Source organism: Lithobates pipiens, unplaced genomic scaffold (genome assembly GCF_037356315.1).
Source record: "Lithobates pipiens isolate NorthernLeopardFrog02 unplaced genomic scaffold, aLitPip1_a1.2 Scaffold_19, whole genome shotgun sequence".
Classification (NCBI taxonomy): Eukaryota; Metazoa; Chordata; class Amphibia; order Anura; family Ranidae; genus Lithobates; species Lithobates pipiens.
The window spans coordinates 70,540,890-70,559,721 of record NW_027507764.1 but is presented as its reverse complement, the minus strand read 5'-3'; the positions used below and the strand labels follow the sequence as shown (position 1 = coordinate 70,559,721).

Sequence of the window (18,832 nt, the reverse complement as noted above, 5' to 3'; positions counted from 1 at the left end):
CATGAAATCTTTCCTGATAGATAGCCCATTGAGATCCATGTTTAAAGCGGTAGTAAACCCGCTATTTTTTTTTTTTAACACCTGCAAAGCAAAAGGCATAATGAGCTAGTATACTTACCTTAGAACGAGGCCCTGACATCTGGCCCGATCCACGCCGAGGGAGCTGGCATGCTCCCTCTGCGTTTCTTCCGGGTATTGCGGCTCCGGAGCTGTGAGTGGCCGGAGCCGCGATATCGTCACTCCCGCGCATGCGCGCGGGAGATTTCATTCCGGCCGGTCGGCCACTGCCGGATTTTCAGGCCGAGAATCCCCTTGTGCGCATGCGCCGCTGCAGACAGCGGCGCGTACCGAGGGGAATATCTCCTAAACCGTACAGGTTTAGGAGATATTTTTTTTACCTACAGGTAAGCCTTATTATAGGCTTTCCTGTAGGTAAAAGTTAAAAAAATGAGTTTACAACCACTTTAAGCACAGCAAAATATTTCATTTAATAAATTGAGAACTATACAAACCTTCCACAGAGTCATCAAACAGCCGACCCCACTGAGCATTAAACAACGAGCCTCCTCCAGCCCAGGGGAAACATATTAATCTGGTGATGGCGTCTGGCCGTCTGTGGAAGCAGTTTACAAGCTTGTCCATTCTTTAAAAAATAAAGAGAAGAAAATATTACACATATGACATGGCAATATAAAAGCATAACTATATTTTTTGTCCTTATTTAACCACTTGCTTACTGGGCACTTAAACCCCCCTCCTGCCCAGACCAATTTTCAGCTTTCAGCGCTGATGCACTTTGAATGACAATTGCGCGGTCATACAACACTGTATCCAAATGACATTTTTATAATTTTTTTCCCACATATAGAGCTTTCTTTTGGTGGTATTTAATTACAGCTAGGAGTTTTATTTTTTGCTAAACAAACAAAAAAAGATGCAAAAAAAAAAAAAATCATGTTTAATAGTTTGTTATAAAATTTTGCAAACAGGTCATTTATCTCCTTCATTGAAGTGCGCTGATGAGGCGGCACTGATAGGCTGCACTGGTGGGCACTGATAGGCTGCACTGGTGGGCACTGATAGGCATAGTTAAGGCGGCACTAATAGGCACAGATAAGGCGGCACCGATGGGCACAGATAAGGCGGCACCGATGGGCACAGATAAGATGGCACGGATGGGTGGCACTAAGGGGCACTGATAGGTACCACTGATAGATGGGACTGATAGGTGGCTCTGATAGGTGGCACTGCTGGGCACTGATGGGCGGCACTGGTAGATGACACTGATGGGCACGGATATGTGGCACTGGGGTGCAGCACCTTTGTTGAGGCAGATTGTGGGCACTGCTGGGTGGCACTGTGGGCACTGCTGGGTGGCACTGATGGGGGGCACTTATTTTTTAATTAAGTGGCACTGGCAGGGGGCAGGTGGGCACTGGCAAGGCTGGCCGTGATCGAAAAAGATGTCCCGATCACGACCGCTGGTGATCGGCTCTTTTTTTTTCTCCTCGCGCTGTCAGCACGAGGAGGAATAATAGCCGATTACCGGCTCCGTTGGATCACATGATCAGCTGTCATTGGCTGACAGCTGATCACGTGATAAGGGGTCGGGATCGACCCTTGCTCGGATCGGTGATCAGGCGAGTCTCATAGACTCGCCGATCACAGAGCGCGCCGCGCGCGCCCCTCAGGGGGCGCGCAGGCCGCTCGTGCACGGGACGACGTCAATAGACGTCGTCCCGGCAAAGGAGGTCCGCGCTGTAGCCGTCATTCGGCTATAGCGCGGGTCTCAAGTGGTTAAAGCGTAACTCCACTTTTGTTGAGAAAAAAAACATTCCCCTCTGGGTGATTTATGTACATTGCAAGGATTATAACAAACTTTGTTGCAGATTCCTACCTTTTGTTATTCTGAAGAAAATCCCTGTTTGTTCCTCTGTGCTGAGCAGGTCTAATGGGAGTCAATATCTGCTGTGTTGACCCTTCTGTTTCAAGACCTCTGCAATTCGCCCTGGCATGCTGGCATCCTGACTGATGGCAGCCTATTCTTCCATAATCAATGCTTTGAGTTTATCAGGATTTGTGGGGTTTTTTTTGTTCACCCGCCTCTTGAAGATTGACCACAAGTTCTCAATGGGATTAAGGTCTGAGGAGTTTCATGGCCATGGACCTAAAATGTTGATGTTTTGCTCCCCAAGCCACCTAGTGATCACTTTTGCCTTATGGCAAGGTGCTCCATCATGCTGGAAAGGGCATTGATCCTCACCAAACTGTTCTTGGATGGTTGGGAGAAGTTGCTCCCAACCATGGCTGTGTTCTTAGGCAAAATTGTGAGTGAGCCCACTCCATTGGCTGAGAAGCAACCCCACACATGAATGGTCTCAGGATGCTTTATTGTTGGCATGACACAGGACTGATTGTAGCGCTCACCTTTTCTTCTCCGAACAAGGTTTTTTCTGGATGTTCAGAAAACAATCGGAAAGGGGATTCATCAGAGAAAATGACTTTACCCCAGTCCCCAGCAGTCCAATCCCTGGACCTTTGCAGAATATCAGTTTGTCCCTGATGTTATCCTGGAGAGAAGTGGCTTCTTTGCCACTTCTCTTGACACCAGGCCATCCTCCAAAAGTCTTTCCCTCACTGTGCAATCAGATGCCCTCCCACCTGCCTGCTGCCATTCCTGAGCAAGTTCTGCACTGGTGGTGCCCCGATACCACAGCTGAATCAACTGTAGGAGACGGTCCTGGCACTTGCTGGACTTTTTTGAGCGCCCTGAAGCCTTCTTCACAAATGCAGTGGAAATGTTTTTTATGAGATTAGCAGGGATCCTCAAACTACGGCCCTCCAGCTGTTGTAAAACTACCCATCCCATGAGGCATTGTAAAACTCTGACATTCACAGACATGACTAGGCATGATGGGAATTGTAGTTCCTGAACAACTGGAGGGCCATAGTTTGAAGACCCATGGATTAAAGTGTTTGTAACCCTAAAAAAAAAAAAAAAAAAAAAAAAGAGCTGTTCCCTTGCTTGTGTCGTATAATCTGCCCCTCTCTAAACTGACTGATCCTGCCATTTCCTGTGTCCCTCTCCGTGAGCTGACCACGATAATCATGGCTGCTGAGCCCTGACTACTGTGGTCAGCTTGCGTGCCTCCTTCATCGCAGCCCTGCTCTGTCCCCCTCTCACCACCTCCCTCCCTGACTGTCAGCTCCCATGTTTGTGTCTCTGTCCCCCCTTCTGCCGCTATTATTAAAAAATAAAAGTTTACCAATTGTCACTGCCAGCCCCTCTATTATAACAAGGCATAACACACAGGGCAAATGTTTTTCTAAAACAAAGCTTGTAAATACCTTTTTACAGCTATATTCAGGCCGGTCACATGACTCCCGGCCGGTCTCCTACTCTGGTCCCCGGACTACAGCGGAAGGGGCTGAGCAGCCATGTGACCTCCCCAGGCTGTCAGAGGGAGACCTCAGCCCCCCCCCCCCCTGCAGCAGCCCAGGGATCTGAGTAGGAGACCGGCCGGGAGTCACATGACCATGTCAGCTATCTGATACTGCTGCCGCCATTCCTTGTAGGGGAAACCAGCAGTGAAGCCTAGAGGCTTCACAGCCGGTTCCCTACTGCACATGTGCAAAGCACGCTGTGCTTTGTAAAATGGCCCGGCCACGAGACAAGGAAGCGGGGCGGAACTTCTGGGGGACCTCACTGCGGCGAGGCCAAAAACAGGTACCCGTTCCCCCCCCCCCCATAGGTGGCAAAATGAGGCAGCAGAGGGGGAGGAAGCAAACAAGCGAAGCTTCCCCTTTTGGGTGGAAGGCAACACTTTTTTCCAATTTGAATAGAGTAAGGCCCTTCAGACCAAAATGCGGTGTAGGAAACCCTCATTCCATGCGCATTTCCCAAACCATGTTCAAAATGCATTGGGGGATGCGATCTGCTGCGGGTGTCAAGGTATTCCTAATGACACCCCAAACGCAGAATGTTTGCCAGTTTGCCAGATCGCAGGGTACTGGGGTATGATGCAATCAGGTTGCAGCGTGCATTTAAAAGTAATGCATGCACTACTTTTGGTGCAATTCTGCGTGATTTCCGCCCATTCAAATGAATGGGCTGAAAAATCGCACTTTGCTAAGGCCACGTTTCACTATTTCCCCAAAGTCGCGCAATTTAGAGTGCGATTTTAAATGCAGCTTTGATCCAACTTTACACTCTCTAGATCAGTTGCATCAAAAGTTGCATCAAAGTAGTGCAGGAACCTTTTCAAAGTTGCTGCAAGAATGGGCTGTAACTTGTCATGCGACTTTATATGTCCAAAGTTGCATGACAAGTCGCACTAGTGGAAACGGAGCCTAAATCGCACAAGAATCCATGAGTTCTATGTTCCTGTGCGATTCAGGTGTGACCAAGCCTCAAGGGAGGTTTATAAACCCCCATCAAATCATTCTCTGCAGCTATTACCTTTTGTACCACCACCCCCTCCCTTTATAATGTAAGCTCTACGAGCAGGGCCCTCCTGTAACTTTTGTATTGTACTGTAATTGTGTTGTCCCCCCTATACATTGTAAAGCGCTGCGTAAACTGTTGGCGCTATATAAATCGTGAATAATAATAATAATAAACCCCGTCTGTGTCCTGCTGGGGAGATTTCCCCTTACTCCCTGTCCCATAGCCAAAACAGGAAGTGATAGAAAGTAACCCCAGAACCTTTTTTTTTCACTTTTACTCTTGGAGATAACAGTAAACAGGACAAATAGAGGTAAATAAAGGTGAATGTCCCTAACGGGGGCACTGACAGCAATAACAACCTGACAGGGGCTCCAATCCCTCTCCTCTCTATCCAAAACAAAAAAAAAAAAAAAGATTTAATCTTTGGTTATACTTTAAGTTCTACTTTTCAGACCATTATTGCGGCACCCCTACCTTCCAGCAGCCTGTAAAGTCCTCAGTCCTGGTGTCACGCGGCGCGTGCATACTCAGACTGCCGGAGGACAAGCAGCAGACGGAAGCTGAACGTTGATTTAGTTGGACGGATGAGTAAACATTGTATCTGTTGACATTTAATGATCAGTATTACCTCAGCGCTCTGTGTGGCAAACATACATGATGTGTCCCAGCACAGCCTTGCCCTGAGCCACGCACGCTGCGCTGCAAAAAAAAGAAAAAAAGGACGCTGTAGGAAGACGGACCCCACAAGACAGGTAAGTGTGGGGCATGTTGGCCCAGATAGCAAGCAATTGTGCTGCAAGTTTGAAAATGACTTGCTAAGCTATTTCTAGACTTGCCAGGCTTCACAAGTTTGTTGCACAATTGCAGCAAGCCCAGATCAACTTTCATTGCAAACATTCTGCAAGTCTGCTGCAAGTTCTGGTTCACTTATGTTGTGCAATAGTCCTCCCACCACAGGGGTCACTGTGGCTGAATTTTCATGCTGTAGACTTGCAGAACTCTTGCTGTAGACTCACCACTGCAACTTTGCTCTTGCACTTGCCATGCAAATTTGCTACAAATTGGAAAAGTGTCAACTAGAACTTGCGCTTCAAGTGCTCTGCAAGTGTACAACTGGCCAGGGAACATGTGCAGCAAGTTAACAGACTTACAATTCAACACTGCCACAAATTTGAGGCAAGTTATCCTTGCTATCTGGGGGTTTGAGGGGTGGGATTGTGGAATGTGACCATGATTAAAAGTTTCAGGGTTTTTTAAAAAACAAACAAAACAAACATGTCCTACCTGTACTGTGCAGTTAGTTATGCACAGACTGGCCCCGATCCTCCTCTTCTGGGGACCCTCTGCAGCGCTCCAGGCTCCTCCTCTTCTCGAGTGTCCCTTCGGAGAAGCACTCTCCTTTGGGACACCCATGCGGGTGCGCTCCCGTGTCGTGCTGCTGCGTCCGTAGACACAGACAGCAGGACTTGGCACCACCCCCCGGCGCCCACGTCATTGGATATCATTGACAGCAGTGGGGCCAATGGCTGCACCGTTATCAATCTATCCAATGAGGCGAAGAGACACCGTCTGGAGCTGGTGTGCTCCTTCCACTTTTGGGAAACACAGGGCTCAGGTAAATATAATTAGGGCTGGGGGGGCTGCTGAATGACATAAGGTTTTTCACCTTAATGCATAGAATGCATTGAGGGTTTACATCCCTAGTATGAAGGTCTGCCTTTAAAACAGAACTATAGGCAAAACTTTTTTTTTTTCAGTTTGGATAGAGTAAGGGAGGGTTATAACCCCGGTCATGTTTTTTTTCTCTGTGTCCCATTGTGGCGATTTACCTTCACTTCCTGTCCCATATCCAAACAGGAAGGGAGAGGAAATCCCTGCAAATTAAGAGAATTCCTTGGGGACCCCCAGGTCACCAGAACTGTGTCCCCATTGGAAGATTTCCCCTCTATTATGGGGAAAATATGAGATTTTCTTTTACTTTTACTTTCAATGATAATAGAAAACAGGACAAATAGAGAGGGTGAATCTCCCTAATGGGGACACAGGCAGCAATAAAAATTGACAGGGGTTCTAATCCATCTAAGTTCTGTCCAAAACTGAAAATACATTTTTGCTTTTAGTTATACTTTAAAGCGGAGTTCCACGCATTTAAAAATCAGCAGCTACAAAAAGTGTAGCTGCTGACTTTTAATAAACAGACACTCAACTCGTCCGAAGCCTCGCTTCTCTCCCCCTCCACTCTGCGGAGCGCTGGTGTTGTGTCGAATACTGTCCCCCGTCGGATAGTGTCCGCCCTGTACTGTGCTTGCGCAGTACGGAAGACAAGGAGAAGATGAAAGTCTCCGAAGATGAATGGCACCTGCGCACTGAGTCCAGGTTCAAGCCCCACCATCCAAGTGGACATAGAGTTAGAATAAAAAATTGGTGAGCGAAGCGTGGCCGTGCCTGAAGCGCAGCCAGCGAAGCGAGCCCGCGAGGGGCCCTGTCACTAAGTGCTACCGTATGTCCACTTGTATGGTGGGGCTTGAACCTGGACTCAGTGTGCATGCGCCGTTCATCTTCAGAGACTTTCGGTGTCTCCTTGTCCTCTGTACTGCGTAAGCGCTGTGCCTGCGCAGTACGGGGCGGACACTATCCGATGGGGGGACAGTTTTTGCCAGAACACCGGCATTGCAAGTGCGGGTGCCCGGCAGCCGGGCGCCTACCGCGCATGCGCTAGCCACGTTCTGAATGGCCGGGCAATCTTCTGCCACCTGTGACATGTCCCAGAAGATTGCAGGGGGGGGGGGGGGGGTGTAGATCAGTGGCAGGAGAGAAAGTAGGAGTTGGGTACCTGTGGAAGTTCCATTTTTGGGTGGAACTCCGCTATAAAGATAAATTTAATAAATTCCAGGAAGTTAACCCCTCGGCACATGCACCATTCAGAGAATGTTTTTCGTAAAGAACACAAAGGGTTCTCTGATTGGATGATGTGGAAAGAAAGGGCAATGAGATCATGATCTCCACCTCATCCAATCAGAGAATGCTTTGTGTTCAGGAAAGCACCTGTAACCCCATTTACATGTAGTTTTTAGCTGGAGAATCTCTTAGCCCTTGTACACACGGTCGGAAATTCCAACGGAAAATTTCCGATTGGACCATGTTGTCAGATAATCCGACCGTGTGTTGGCTCCATCAGACTTTTTCCGTCGGAATGTCCGACCAACAAAGTTTGAGAGCTGGATATAAAATTTCCCGACAACATGATCTGATCGGACTTTGTCCGATCGTTTGTAGAGAATTCCGATCGGACAAAGTGCCACGCATGCTCAGATCAAATTACGAGACCAAAGTTATTGGCTACTAGCCTGAACGTAGTCCCGTCATAACGAACAAACGTCATCACGTTCCGAACTATCGGATTTTCCGACAACTTTGTCCGACCGTGTGTATGCAACACCAGTTGTGGACAAAATCAGTCTGAAAAAATCCAATGGATTTTGTTGTCGGAATGTCCGACCGTGTGTACAAGGGCTAGCAGTTGAATGGGACCAGGGATACAGCTCAGGGTGGGAAGTGTCACATACATAACCGCGTCCCAGCACAGGTACAGCCGGCTCTGCAGTGCCTTTGTATGCCAGCTCAGAGTTGGTCTTAAAGTAGAACTAAAGGCAAACGTTTTTTTTTTTTTTCATTTTGGATAGAGTAAGGGAAGTTTATAACCAAGGATAGACCGATACTAGATTCTAATTGGCGAACACCGATGCTTTGTGGTGCGATCTGAACCCAAACAAAATTATTGGCCTTAAATCACACTGCAAAGAATCGCATGCGACTTGAACACAAATAGAGCTTTCTTTTGGTGGTATTTGATCACCTCTGCGGTTTTTATTGTTTTTGCTATAAACAAAAAAAACAGACAATTTTGAAAACAAAAAAAAAACAACATTGTTCACTTTCTGGTATAAAACATACCCAATAAAAAAATGTAATTGCTATATTTAGGCCAATATGTATTCTGCTACATATGTTAGGCCAAAAAAAAAAAAGAAATCCCAATAACCGTATATTGATCGGTTTGTGCAAAAGTTGTAGTGTCTAAAAACGATGGGACATTTTTATTTACTTATTTTACTAGTAATGGCAGCGATCAGCGACTTATAGCGGGATTGCGATATTATGGTGGACATTCTGACACTTTTTGTGGACTAGTAAAAGCACCTTGCATACTGTAGTAAAACTGGTTATTCACACGGTTAACCCTTTGATCGCCCCTGGCCCCTTCCCATCCAGTGTCATTAGTACAGTGACAGTGCATATTTGTAGCACTGATCACTGTATTAGTGTCACTGGTCCCCAAAAAGTGTCACTTAGTGTCCAATTTGTCCATCCCAGTCCCGCTATAATTCGCTGATCGCCGCCATTACTAGTAAAAAAAAAAAATTAAAAATTAATAAATCTAACCCAATGTTTGTCCATCCCAGTCCCGCTATAAGTTGCTGATCGCCGCCATTACTAGTAAAAAAAAAAAAATTAAAATTCATAAATCTATCCCAATGTTTGTAGACACTGTAACTTTTGTGCAAACCAATCAATATATATGCTTATTTTTTTTTTTTTACAATGTAGCAGAATACATATTGGCCTAATCTGATGAAGAAATTATTTTTTCACATTTTTTTTTGGATGTGTTTTATAGCAGAAAGTAAGAAATATTGTTTTTTGTTTTTTTTTCCAAAATTGTGGGTCTTTTTTTTTTTGTTTATAGCACAAAAAATAGAAATTGCAGAGGTGATCAAATACCACCAAAAGAAAGCTCTGTTTGTGGGGGAAAAAGGACATCAATTGTATTTGTGTACAGCGTTGCATGACCGCACAACTGTCAGTTAAAATAAGCAGTTCCGTATCGCAAAAAAACTGCCTGATCGCGAAGGGGTGGGGGAATGTGATAAATGATAAATCTTCCAGAAGTCAAGTGGTTGTAACCTGAAAAAATAAATCAATTAAGCCTTCTACCTGGTACAGTAAAGGATCACAAGTCATTTGTGTCCAGTCTTGCCATGAACAGTGAATCCAGCACTGATAAATCCTCACCGCTTTCTTGCTGGGTTAAAGCCGACACAAGAAAAATTTGTGACGACCCCCAAACATCATATTATATATATATATATTTTTAGCAGAGACCCTAGAGAATAAAATGGTGGCCATTGCAATATTTTATGTCCTACTGTATTTGTGCTTTCTTTCAAACTCATTTTTTTGGGAATAAAATCTATTAAATGAATATAAAAAAATAAACTTTTTTATATCACATTCCCTCAGTTCTCAGCTACATAAGAGCAGGGGGGGGGAAGCAGTACACTGAGATTCCCAGTGAATGGCTATGCAGTGGGGGGCGTAGCAGGACAAGTCTGATCATTGGAGGAGAGCAGGCTGAGTTCCCAGCACAGCTAGAGAGCTGACCATGATGTGCTCTGCTGCTTAGTGTGGTCAGTTTTTAATAGGAAAGTAGAGGGACTGGCAGGAATACCAGGGATTTCCCACACAAAGGAAGCAATACAAAGAGAACAGGATACTTTCTCACACAAGTACATGGTATAGCAGCCACATATCTTTGAAAAACAACAGACTTCATTCCTGGATCCCCAGAAGAAAATAGAAGAAAGAAAACAGAAAAATAAAACCAATGCAGCCACAACATCTAAGAATTGGTAAGCTGCAATATATTAAAATGTTTGTTTTTGACGCCTTAAAACGTTGCATTCTTGGAACTCCTGTGCAAAAAAATTTACAGCTTCTTACCATTCAGAGTATGCAGAATTCTGCCCAATAAGTGATCACTAATAATCACTATACATGTACAAAGATGACACCTTGGCAGGAAAGGTGACAGGCATAGCGCAGAGCCCATCAGACAGAGTACAGGAGGACACATGGACAGGACAGTGTGATCACGTGATGTCTGCAGAGGGGGAAGTGGGATCTCACCAGACAAATGGCAGAGGGACAATGACAGCACCCACCTCTTCCCGTCCTCAGACCCGTCTCATTTCTTCTGACAGGCCAGCCTCCCGCACTGATTCTCTAATGGCAGCTTGCCCACATCAAAAATGGCCGCCCACGGACACTTCCTGGTTTGACGAAGTCAGGTGGGCGGAACAGCTGGTCTACGGCCGTCCCGGGATCCGTCCACAAGGCGGGGCGCAGCGGTACGGGTTGTCTTACCCACACGCGGCTTTGTTTTGCAGGAAGTTTGTCCTTCCGGCCCGCTGTAGTTGTGTGAGAAGAGAATGTAGGGCAAAGGTGACCGCTGTATACTCTGTGCTGTACTCACCGACATCCCACAGAGGCGGCTGCAGGTGAGTCCGGCAGTGTGCTCTGTACAGTGCATCCCAGAAGGGGGGGACATGGATGCCAACCGCTAGTAAATTTACTGACAGTTTGTAAAAATATGTGATTTTATTTTGCAACTGCCAGTAAATATGAGGGGCCGATCATTTCATGTTGTGTTGTCTTTTTTAAGTGTAAATCAAGCAAATGACTTTGTAGGGATTGTCAGTGTTTCCATGTCATGTTTATACTCTTCAAATATTTCCTGTGTTAGTTTTCAATAGGAGTTCTGTCATTTCTCAGGTTGCCAGTAAAAAATGTGCTCTGTTAGTAAATCTTCCATGTTTTGTCAGTAAAAAAATGCTGTGGGAGGTTGGCAACCCTGATCAGCGGGTGCGGTCAATGTCCGGGGCAGGGATCAGCGGGTCCGGGCAGGGATCAGCGGGTCCGGGCAGAGTCCGGGCAGGGATCAGCGGGTGCGGGCACAGGCAGAGTCCGGGCAGGGATCAGCGGGTCTGGGCATTTTCCAGCTTAGAGTGATATTAAACCCAAAAATAAACATGTATTTTATTGCAGCTGTCCAATCCTTAGCTGTGATGGCTGCATTCATTTTCTTTTGTGCCTTTTTCCCTTTATTATCATCTGGTGATCTGGCCAGTTAGTCTGTTATTTTTCAACAGAAAAAGCTGTCCTGCAGATGTAGCAGTTAAAGGTTTGAGTCTGGAGGCTGGGGAGAGAGAGCCGGCTGGGGCGAACAAAGCCTTGGGAGAGGCAGGAGGAGCCCAAGCTGCAGATGTCCACAGTCGGATCCGAAGTGGTGAAACCCGTCATGCTGCTGGACGTTTTCCGCACCGCTCCTTTGTGTCCAAAATCACTATGACAAGCCTGGGTCCAACACAGGAGCAGTGCGGTAAACTGCACGCGATTGCGACAGGAGTCACAAATTTGTGTCCATACAAAATATATGGGTGCAAATCGCACTGCAAAAAATTGCATGCGATTTTATCAAATTGCATGCAATTGTTTGCAGTGCGATTTGCACCCATATATTTTGTATGGACACAAATTGCACCGCAAGGTATCGTTTTTGGGTATCAGGAGCATTTTCACGAGTCCAAGTACCCGTGAAAATACTCGGTATCTGTGCATCCCCAACCTTCACCCGTCCATGGCCAGTTATTGCAGACAATTGTTGGATGCGTATGTGATGGACACCTTCTCATCACTTCTAGAACTGTCTTCATTCACTTTGTTTTGTAGCCTCTATGATGTGCTAATTCTAGTATAAACATTGCTCCCACTATCTGTGTCAGGGTTCAGCTGACGGTAATCTTAGATCCAGAGAACTGGGAAATCTGTAAATGTTTCATTAGGAGTTCTATCTAGGTCACAAGGCAATGTCCACAGTGCAGCAGCCTGGGTCTGTCTCCGCTCTCTCCAAACAACCCACATTCTTCATAAAAGCCCTTTATTAAACCAACAAGTAAACATTTATTATATTGTAGCTTCCCAATTCTTAGATGCGATGGCTGCATTTGTTTTCTTTTTTAGGCTTTCTTCTATTTTTATATGGTAATCCAGTCAGCGAGTCTGGTGTTTTTCAAACACACAAGCTCTGCAGCAGAATGTATCAGTTTACATGGATGAGATAAACCACATGACGCTGACCGGGGGTGCTTGCAATGATCAGCTTTTATTTATTCATGCCAAACCTTTATCCCAAAAGGAAAAAATTGATTGCTGTAACTGATGATAAAGTGTGATCTGGAGTTTGACTTCAATTTGTAAAGCTGGTCATACATTATATCATTTTCTTATTCAATTTATTTTAGATTTCCCTTCAACTTTGTGGTACAAGGGCCTGTCTGATTGCATACAAATTGAAAGTGTTTCGTTTTGACCTCATATTATATGGTTTTTGGTAAATGTAAAGGAAATTGTATAATGTATGGCCAGCCTTAGGGCCGGTTCACACTGGTTTGATGCCAGACATTCCATGTGATTCGCACCGCATTGCTGTCTGTGTGATGCACATTCAGCCATGCAAAGTGTATGGCTGAATTTGCATCGCATTCGTACCAAACTAAAGCAGGACCCTCCCCTTCTCTTCCCCCCACACCAGAATCGGATTGCATGTGGTCTGATTCTTAAAATTGCACTGCGTTTTGCAAACTGATTGTGGGGTGTCATTAACTTAACTCCGCAATCAGTTCACATGAACAGGTTTGCGATTTAGATGCGGTATGAATTTGCTTTGACTTCGATCGACGGCTCTCCCTGTCAGGGGGGGGGGGGGGGGTTTGCTGATAATTATCAGCACAGCCCCACCAGATGTGCCAATCAACTGCCAAACAGTGCCCCAATAATAAAGTCTGCCAGTGCCAATCAAAGCCCATCACAGTGCCAATCAGTGCCCACCATTAATACCTGTCAGTACCTCCCCAATCAGTGCTGCCCTTCAGTGCCATCCATTAGTGTCAACAATGCCACCTGTCAGTTCCCATCAATGCCACCTGTCAGTGCCGCCTATCAGTGCCCATCCCAGTATAAAGAAGAACCAGCTGGAACTAGCAAAGATGGTAATAGTGTAGTATTTATTGCTTAATGAAAATCGCATAGCACGCCAAACAAACCGACCAATAGATCAATGCAAAACCAATGTAACTCTCATTTGAAAGCTGAAGCTGACCGATATAATGCAGTGATTTCATGTCAGCACTAAAGTCTCCGCCCCAACACGCGTTTCGGCTGATAGGTCGCCTTTTAAGGATCAGTTGGTTACGCTTTTCTTGCCTGAGAGCATGCTCACTGGTGCGCTTCCAGCACAATGACCTAGCTGGCACTGACTGCTCCCAGTCCCTGGTGGGGTGACCTCCCAATCATTTAATGAGGAAGTAAATTCTTCCTTTTTAATTGTACCTATAGGTAAGCCTATAAGATGACTTACCTGTAGGTACTGTAAATGTCTCATAAACTTGCACCGTTTAGGGGATATTTACTATATACGCTGACATCGTCCTCGGCGCATGCGCTCTAATGGAACAGCTGCCCGTGACGTTTCTTAAGGGCCCTGTGTCGTGACCGATGACATTATCACAAACCCAGAAGGTGTCGGTGGTGTGCGGGTGCCGCTGCAGGGCTTCGTTCTAAGGTAAGTATTTCATAATGAGCTATTATGTGATGCACACTAGCTCATTATGCCTTTGTCTTACAGTTTTTTTTTTTTTTTGTTTTGTTTTTTTAAATCGGGTTCTCAACCTCTTTTTAAATACTGTGGCTGCAAATCACAGTGATCACATGGTTGAGAAGCCCACCTTCCAGCGGCCCACTCACCCCAGCCACATTCTCCCTGTGTCCTCCCTCGGCATCTCTACCAAAGCCACAAGCTTTCACAGGCTAGTGCCCACTGCACATGCACAAGCTGCACTGTGCTCTATGACGGTTCCTGAAGTCTTCTAGGACCTGTCATGTGTTCCAGAAGACTTCAGGAGGGGGGAGAACTTCCACTTCCGATCGCCTAAGGTGACCGGAACGGAAGTGGGAGCAAGAACCTGTCAAAATTGGGTACCTGCTCCTCCGACACCCCACCACTTTTGGGTGGAACTCTGCTTTAAGTATGCCCTATTGCAGAAGAGATACAGCATGTCTTATGAAATTAAGAGCAGTTTTTTACAATGGTAGTTTCACTTTAAGACCCCTTTCACACCAGGGCGTTTTGCAGGCGCTATAGCGTTAGAAATAGCGCCTGCAATCCGCCCTAAAGAAGCTGCACCATTGTGTGTAGTGTGAAAGCCCGAGAGCTTTCACACTACAGCGGTGCGCTGGCAGGACGTCAGGAAAAAGTCCTGCCAGCAGCTTCTTTGGAGCGGTGAAGGACTGGTGTGTTTACCGCTCCTCCACCGCTACTCCCCATTGAAATCAATGGGGCAGCGCTGTAATACCGCTGGCAAAATGCCGCCATTGCGGCCTATTGCCAGTGGTTTTAACCCTTTCTCGGCCGCTAGCGGGGGGTAAAAGTGCCCCGCTAGTGGCCGAAATGCACCCCAAATCCGGCGGTAAAACACTGCTGAAAATAGCGGCGTTTTTTACGCTATGGGCGGTGTGGTGTGAAAGGGGTCTAAGGCTCGGTTGAAATGCCTGTGACTTGGGATCTGACTTGTGAGATCCAGCGTTGCAGGACATGTGAAATGCCAAGTATCTCCATCAGAGCCGTTCCAACTGACGCTTCTGCAACTTGAGAAAAGGTTCCTGCACTACTTTGATCTGACATGGACATGGCTCCAATGCCTTGGAGTATAAAAGTCTTATCAAAGTCTTACGGAAAACCGTGCAACTTTGGAGTCGGCTAGTGTGACCTGAGCCTGCTCATAACGTCTACATCCACTTAATGGCTCTTCCAAAATGAAGTCCAGGACATGTAGAAGTTGTGGACACACTGAGGGCTGGCTCACATGCTTCATTCATGTAGGGTTGGAAACGTGGCAAATATGAGCTTCCATGTTTTTATATTCCTTGTGATTGGCCCCACAAGTGGTAAATACAGCTATGACTCTTCTGGCCGAAGTTGAGTGATGGCATCACAATGGACTTTAATGGAAGTTCCTCCTCCACCAAGTACAGTGATTGTTACTATTTCCCAAAGGACATTGCAGTGAATGCCACCACTCGGAAGGTACTATCTGTCAGACAACATGTGAATGCTGCAATAAAGAATCGTGGTTGGGCTGGGGTCCAACGCAGCTTGCGGGCATAGCCAGTTCTAGGATCAACACTGATGGAGGTGGATAGTACCCCATGCAGACCACACAGTACAAGAGCAGGATTGTGGCACTGAGTCGTTGAACTCGGTTGTTCATTTTTCTTTTGGTTATTCTTTGTGATAAACCTTTATAATAACATGTGAGCTCACTAATAATAATGGTGGAGGAGCAAGGGAGCGCCATTCAACTGATCTCAGCCCTGGAGTCCCATCCCATAATAAATGTTCAGTACTGGACGGGATTTACAATTGTCTGTTTCTCATTATGTCTATAGATGTTTGGCTCTGCCTAATGATGGAGAATCATGTGTTTGAGTCCGTGGAGGAGAGGACCTTCCAATACCAGGAGTCTCTACCTCCCCTCCCTGTCCCTTCACTCGAAGAGTCCTTGTCCAAGTACTGTGAATCAGGTAAGCACTCTTTGTTTCTGGGTATGTCCCAGAGAATATACTATATCTTAATATACTATATAGCAGCAATAGACCATTTTATAAATCAGGAGCTAATAAATCCAGTCAGGTGTTTTTTTGTAGGAGTCAAAAGCACCAGCTTCAATGGACAATAGTAGAAATAATTTAGGGATCAATTCCAGATTGGCAAATTTTTGCATAGTTATATTGGTTCCAGTTTGGAACAATATAGATACGGTGTGTACGTGATATTACCAAAAGTTTTGGGACGTCTGCCTTTACACAAGTGAACTTTAATGATATTCCAGTCTTAGTCCGTAGAGTTCAATATTGAGTTGGCCCACCCTTTGCATATATAACAGCTTCAACTCTTCTGGGAAGGCTGTCCACAAGGTTTAGGAGGGTCTATGGGAATGTTTGACCATTCTTCCAGAAGTACATGTGTGAAGTCAGGCACTGATGTTGGACGAGAAGCCCTGGCTCACAGTCTCCACACTTTATGGGCCGTGCTTTGCGCACTAGTCCAAATTATTTGGTGGAGGGGGGTTTATGATGTTGGGTTGTTTTTCAGGAGTTGGGCTTGGCATCTTGGTTCCAGTGAAGGGCACTTGTAAGGCGTCAGCATACCAAGACATTTTGGACAATTTCATGCTCCCAAACTTTGTAGGAACAGTTTGGGGATAGCCCCTTCCTGCTCCAACATGACTGCGCACCAGTGCACAAAGCAAGGTCCATAAAGACATGGAGGAGCGAGTTTGGGGAGGAGGAACTTGACTGGCCTGCACAGAGTCCTGACCTCAACCCCATAGAACCTCTTTGGGATGACTTAGAGTGGAGACTGTGAGCCAGGCCTTCCTGTCCACATCAGTGCCTGACCTCACAAATGCGCTTCTGGAAGAATGGTCAAACCTGTAACTTTTTTAGGCTCCTTCCTCCCGTATATGCTGCAGGAGCTTGATCTGCATGTAAATTCAGAGAATAATATAAAGTATTATTAAATAAAATGAAAACTTAATATACAGTACTTTAAGAGCAGACAGTTACCAGAATACACTGTGTTTGGCAACAGTGTTCTGATCTCAGAAACGTGTACATTATCCCTAAGGCTACTTTCACACTGAGGCAGTTTTCAGGCATTTTAGTGCTAAAAATAGAGCCTAAAAACTGCCTCTCATGCCTCCTCAGTGTGAAAGTCCTAGTGCATTCCCACTGGGGCCGCGCACTTGCGGGACGGGGAAGTCCTTCAAGCAGCATCTTTAGAGCGGTATATACAGTGCCCCCCCCTGCCCATTAGAATGAATGGGCAGCGGCTGAAAAGCGTTACCAAAGCACCGCAACACTGGCACTTTTAACCCCTTCTTGGGAGTTAGAAGCGCCCCACTAGCGGCCAAAAAGCACCGCTTAGTGCAGCTAAAAACTGTTTTTAGTGTGAAAGCAGCCTAATAGTTGCAGAGAAAACCATGCTGGCCTTAATTATCCACAAAATTCTTCATATATTTTGGTCAAAATGTGTTCTGGTACATGTCTTTTGGTAAGGAAAATCCCAATAAGTGTATATTGATTGGTTTACGTGAAAGTTTATAGCAATCTACAAGTTATGGAATATATACTGGAATTTAAAAAAAAAAATGTATACTACTAATAGCAGTGACAACTGAGTTTAAAAATGGAACTGCAGTAGTGCAGCGGGCAACTTGACACTGAGTGGGAACCGACTAACTGCCACTGACATCACCAATGGCACTGATACAGTGATTGGTGCTAATACTATACACTGTCACTGTACTAATGACACTGGCTGGGAAGGGGTTAATATCCAGGGCGATCAAGGGGTTAAATCTGTGCCTAACTATGTGTAATGTGTGTACTAGGTGCTGATTTTACTAACCAATCTCTTTTGTTTCTTATCCCTTTCTTGCAGGGATAAGACGCAAAGAGATTGATCCCTGTGTTGATTGTCAACACAGAGCTTTGGGCTGGACACAGCGATCAGCAGGTCCCATCTGTGAATCAATGGCTGGGACTTGCTGACAGGCTCCTGCTGTGTACAATCACAGCTGGTGTTGGGGGGGCCTAAACACAGAAACGGGGCATTGATCTACCAGTATGTTGCTTTGCCTGTGCAGGCCGTCTGTCCGCAGTATATGGCGGGAGGTCTGCAAGTGGTTAAGCTACAGTATTTTTATAAAATCTGCTTAAGGTGGTTGGCTCTTGTATCATTAATATTGTCCCTTCTTTCTCCATGCAGTTAAACCTTTTTTAAATGAACAAGAATATGAGAAAACTTGTCAAATTGTAAAAAATTTTGAAAAAGGAATTGGCCAAGAACTCCACCAGAAACTATTAGAAAGGGCTAAAACAAGAAAGAACTGGGTGAGTACTTTTGTTGTAATATCAATGAGTACATGTTACTTTGTATGATACCCCAACATTTCATATTCCTGGTGTCTTAGATTGTAAGCTCTCGGATTCCTACTGTGTTAAAGAGGAAGTAAACCCTTACAAACCACTTTGACCTACAGGTAAGCCTAGATTAAGGCTTACCTGTAGGTCCAAGAAATATCTCCTAAACCTATATGGTTTAGGAGATATTTGCCCGAAAACGGGCACCGCTGTCTACGGCGCATGCGCCGTAGACAGCGGCGCGCAGGAGCACTAAACGCGGCAGTTCCAAGAATGGAGCTGCCGCATTTGTCGACTCCTGTGCGCATGCGCGGGAGTGACGTCATCGCGGCTTTGCCGAATGACAGCGGCGGAGCTGCGAGACGCCACTCCCGTGCGCATGCGCGGGAGTGACGTCATCGCGGCTTCGCCGCTGTCATTCGGCGGAGCTGCGAGACGCCACAAGCAAGATGGATGCGGCGGACTACAGGGGACAGCGGCGACTTCGCTGGCTCCTGTGTCAGG

At 45.9% G+C, this 18,832-nt stretch overlaps 2 protein-coding genes across 7 annotated transcripts in view; one reads left to right on the top strand and one right to left on the bottom strand.

The window, feature by feature from the left end:
* OLAH (oleoyl-ACP hydrolase) overlaps positions 1 to 18,832 on the bottom strand; it is a 105,707-nt gene that overhangs the window by 41,780 nt on the left and 45,095 nt on the right. The window contains exons 1-2 of one of the 5 annotated variants that reach the window (XM_077490865.1): positions 10,450 to 10,596; positions 513 to 643 (exon numbers count right to left, since the gene is read on the bottom strand). In XM_077490865.1, coding sequence (XP_077346991.1) covers positions 513 to 642 — 130 coding nt within the window. In that variant the 5' untranslated portion in view covers position 643; positions 10,450 to 10,596. Of the gene's footprint in view, positions 1 to 512; positions 644 to 4,921; positions 5,069 to 10,228; positions 10,391 to 10,414; positions 10,597 to 18,832 lie in introns of those variants that run through there. The other 4 variants (XM_077490867.1, XM_077490866.1, XM_077490868.1 and 1 more) reach the window with 4 other exon arrangements.
* The window catches only part of CROT (carnitine O-octanoyltransferase), an 87,376-nt gene continuing 73,617 nt past the window's right edge, over positions 5,074 to 18,832 (top strand). Inside the window, exons 1-3 of one of the 2 annotated variants that reach the window (XM_077490863.1) lie at positions 5,074 to 5,199; positions 15,791 to 15,925; positions 18,174 to 18,298. In XM_077490863.1, coding sequence (XP_077346989.1) covers positions 15,808 to 15,925; positions 18,174 to 18,298 — 243 coding nt within the window. In that variant the 5' untranslated portion in view covers positions 5,074 to 5,199; positions 15,791 to 15,807. Of the gene's footprint in view, positions 5,200 to 10,619; positions 10,786 to 15,790; positions 15,926 to 18,173; positions 18,299 to 18,832 lie in introns of those variants that run through there. The other variant, XM_077490862.1, reaches the window with a different exon arrangement.